At 49.6% G+C, this 3656-nt stretch overlaps 1 protein-coding gene across 1 annotated transcript; it reads left to right on the forward strand.

The window, feature by feature from the left end:
• Positions 1–2094: 2094 nt before the first annotated feature.
• Positions 2095–3051, forward strand: LOC135816986 (uncharacterized). Its single transcript, XM_065330091.1, has one exon. The coding sequence runs from the start codon at positions 2095–2097 to the stop codon at positions 3049–3051; it is 957 nt and encodes a 318-aa protein (XP_065186163.1).
• The last annotated feature ends 605 nt before the right edge of the window (positions 3052–3656 follow it).

The raw sequence follows: 3656 nt of genomic DNA on the forward strand, positions 1-3656 counted from the left end.
ATCTCAACAGTGCTATAATTATGTTAACAATGTGTTATAATATTCCACTTTTCCTTCCATAAATGTTGTATCCACATATAATCCACAGTGCTGCAAAGTTTCAGAGTTCTCAGGGTATCAAACAAAATTATTTCAAATACAGTTAAATTGTTCGTGGACATTATAGCGGAACTTGTAGTCCCCTGGTCCTTTTCTTTGCTATAAATTAATCCTTTGCTCTCTATATGTTGTAGCCGCCGGCGAGTCCAACAGTGAAATTGTTAGTTCATATTTATAATGTGGGAGGGGGAGGGGGGGGTTGAACATATTTCTATATATATAAAGGGACCTGCAACTGTAATACCACAGTACAGAAGCCAGCAAATATGTAGAAAACAGAAATGCATGTTACCATCATTGTACATGGACGGGCGCAGCAGGCCGAAGCTATCAGCCAGAACAGGATTTACAATCACCTAGAGATACTTGAGCTATTCCAGTATTCTCCGTGAACTGTCCCATTCCACAATGGTTCATGCCACCATTATTTCTGGTAGTATCCATGTGCATAATTCCAAGACCATCTCGGATTCTTCAGCAATTTGTGCCACGGCAAAAGACAACGCTTGACTCGGTCACTGGGGCTGTCAAACTTCCCATCACAAATGAACTTCAATTTCTCATCTGTTTCAAGTATGTGTACTGCCATGACTTGACCATGCTTCATCCACAGCTGGGCGAAGATTGTGGCGTTGAATTCCATAGCGCACCTTCTTGCTGCCATGCAGGAGTATGTTGAGAGAAGTGAACATATTTTTACTAAAAAACAACAGCCACTGAAGAGGATAGCAATAGCCTTGGGTGAATTTCCTGCAGGTACACGTTGTTGGTAGGTCTACTGGTCCGTCTCCATATCGTCAAGTTCAGAAATCACCTGTACTACACTACACATCTTGTAGAAGGGATCCTGATCGAATAATTTCTGGTCATAAAATTCACTAAACTGAGGGCGAGACAAATAGTCAGTACTCCCCGATTCCGTCAAGCTGCTTTGAAGTCTGGATGCTCATGTGATGCTAACAAACTCCCCGTTGTTACTTCCAGCAGCTTCACTTTCCCTGCGACAGCGGCTATCAACCTCTCTCTCCATCGTCGAGAATTATCACAGATTCAACATTCTACATTTATCAGCACTGCACTGGGTGAATATGTCTCAAGACGAATTTAGCGGATCAACAACGCTTTGCTGGAGATACATTCTCCTCTGGAGGACCTTCAGGGTACCTGGAAGGATATAGAAGACGGGATCGCTCACGACGTTGAGAGAACATAGAAAACAACCCCCTCTTCGATTGAAAATTGGCCAAAAAGTATGCGAAATGTATGTGCGCAGATGCATTCTCACTGGCAAGCTGATCCCTCATTACGTCATCAGCGCTCGCTCGGCGAAATTCAAAAAGTCGTCTTCCTGCTCGACTCGATCGCTTCTGGAGACTCGTCCTTGTTCGAGGCGTCTTCTCTTTCACCAACCTTCGTCTTGGCATCGAAAACTCGGCGTCGAAAATGAAGCCGGAGTGCCCCTTTAACGGCCTCCGCTGCGGCTTTGACATTGGCTTTACCGGCAACCGCATAACTAACCAGCACTCGTCCAACCTCTCATCAGCATTCCAGCACTCTGCATTTGTGTCTGCACAGCTCACCGCTTCCTGCAACGCCGGCTACACGGCTGGCCCATTTGACTCGCCCCCATTCCCATTTATGTACTGCTCTGGCATTGGCGCTGTTCCGAAAAAGAATGGCAAGCTACGCTTGATACACCACCTGTCCAGCCCTGCCGGCTCCAGCGTTAACGACGGGATCCCTGCCGAGCCTTTCTCTTTGCAGTACATCAGCATTGATGAAGCCATTAACATCATTATGTCCTCCCCGTCTTCTGTCTATCTCTCTAAACTCGATGTGAAGAGTGCTTTTCGTCAAATACCTGTCCGCCCACAGGATTGGCATCTCCTCGGCATCCTGTGGCAGGGGAAGTACTACTACGACCGTGTCTTGCCATTTGGGCTCCGCTCTAGCCCGGCGGTATTTGATGCAGTGGCAGCCACCATCGAATGGATAATGCACCACGAATTCTCCATCCCTAATTTGCTGCATTTCCTGGACGACTACTTGTGCGTGAGCGTGGGCCAGGCAGTGGCGAATCGGCAGCTGGCCATTCTTCTCCGTGCATTCTCATACCTCGGAGTCCCGCTCGCGCCTGCAAAGGTGGAAGGCCCGTCTCAAACCCTGACATTCCTGGGCATTATCCTGGATTGTGAGAAGATGGAAGCCCGGCTCCCTGACGACAAATTGGCCGACATCAAGCGCCTGTTGACTGCAGCGAGCATCAACCCCACCATGTCTCAGCGCGAACTCGAATCTCTTCTGGGGAAACTCTCCTTCGCTGCAAGAGTCATTGTACCCGGCCGGACATTTATGCGGCGCCTGTGGTCTATTTGCAGTCGCTACCAGCAGCCTCACTACCGCATCAGTCTGACTACCGAGTGCCAGGAAGATATCCAATGGTGGCTACGGCTCCTGGAACAATGGAACGGAAAATCATTCTTCCTGTTCCCAGATTGGACACCATCTCCAGACTTGGAGCTGTTCACTGATGCCAGTGGCACCCTGGGCTGGGGCGCATTCAACAGCGGCCGCTGGCTTCAAGGGACCTGGTCGCCTGAGCAACTCACTCACAGCATTGAGTGGAAGGAGCTCTACGCGTTGGTCACAGCGTGCTGCACGTGGGCCAAGGAATGGCGCCAGCTTCGTATCACAATGCACTGCGACAACAAGGCTGTGGTAGATTGCATCCGCTCCGGCACATCCAAGTCACCGCCAGTGATGACCCTGATCAGGGAGCTGTTCTTTGTGTGCGCCCGCTTCAATTTCACCGTCACTGCTGCTCACATTGCTGGCCAGTCTAACTGCATTGCCGATTCGCTGTCTCGTTTCTGCATGGAGGAATTCCGACGTTTCGCCCCAGCTGCTCAAGCACAACCAGATCGAGCAGTGCTGCCATTCCAGTCGATGTAATATAGCCTTGACATACAGGTACCGACTGTCATTGCTAAATTGCCGTATTGAGAACCTGCGTTGGATTTCATCCATCTGCATGCCTACCTTTATCCATCTCGTGCCTTAATCACTTGTTCTTAGCTCTCGTGCATTGGTGGTGAACGCTTGCTGGGGTGCCGTGTGCTGGTTTTCTGGGAACAGCTTCCTTCAACTGGTTGCTTTGCTGCTACTATCTCTGCTTAAAATTGCATACTATTGGTCGGCTGTTTGCGACGCCAATCAGTAGTCATTGCACCCGGTCGCGGGTACTATTGCCGCTCAAGCATGAGCGATTGCTTTGGCCGTTTGCAACGCCAACTGCTTCACCCTGGTTGGCTGTTTGCAACGTCGATCAGGGAACTTTGCACCCGGTCGCGGGTACTGCTGCAGCTCAGTCGTGAGCGATCACTTTGGCTGTTTGCAACGCCAATCGCTTCACCAGTTGATCGAAACCAGCACACTGGTGTACCCCAATCATCCTTGTGCGGTGTTGTGAGAATACGTGGGTATGCATGTAGTCACTTGGCTCTCCCATTTCCTATACACTGCTCTGATGCATTCGGGTGCAAGCGCTAACAAATGTT

The sequence above is a fragment of the Sycon ciliatum genome, chromosome 5 (genome assembly GCF_964019385.1).
Source record: "Sycon ciliatum chromosome 5, ocSycCili1.1, whole genome shotgun sequence".
Taxonomy (NCBI): domain Eukaryota; kingdom Metazoa; phylum Porifera; class Calcarea; order Leucosolenida; family Sycettidae; genus Sycon; species Sycon ciliatum.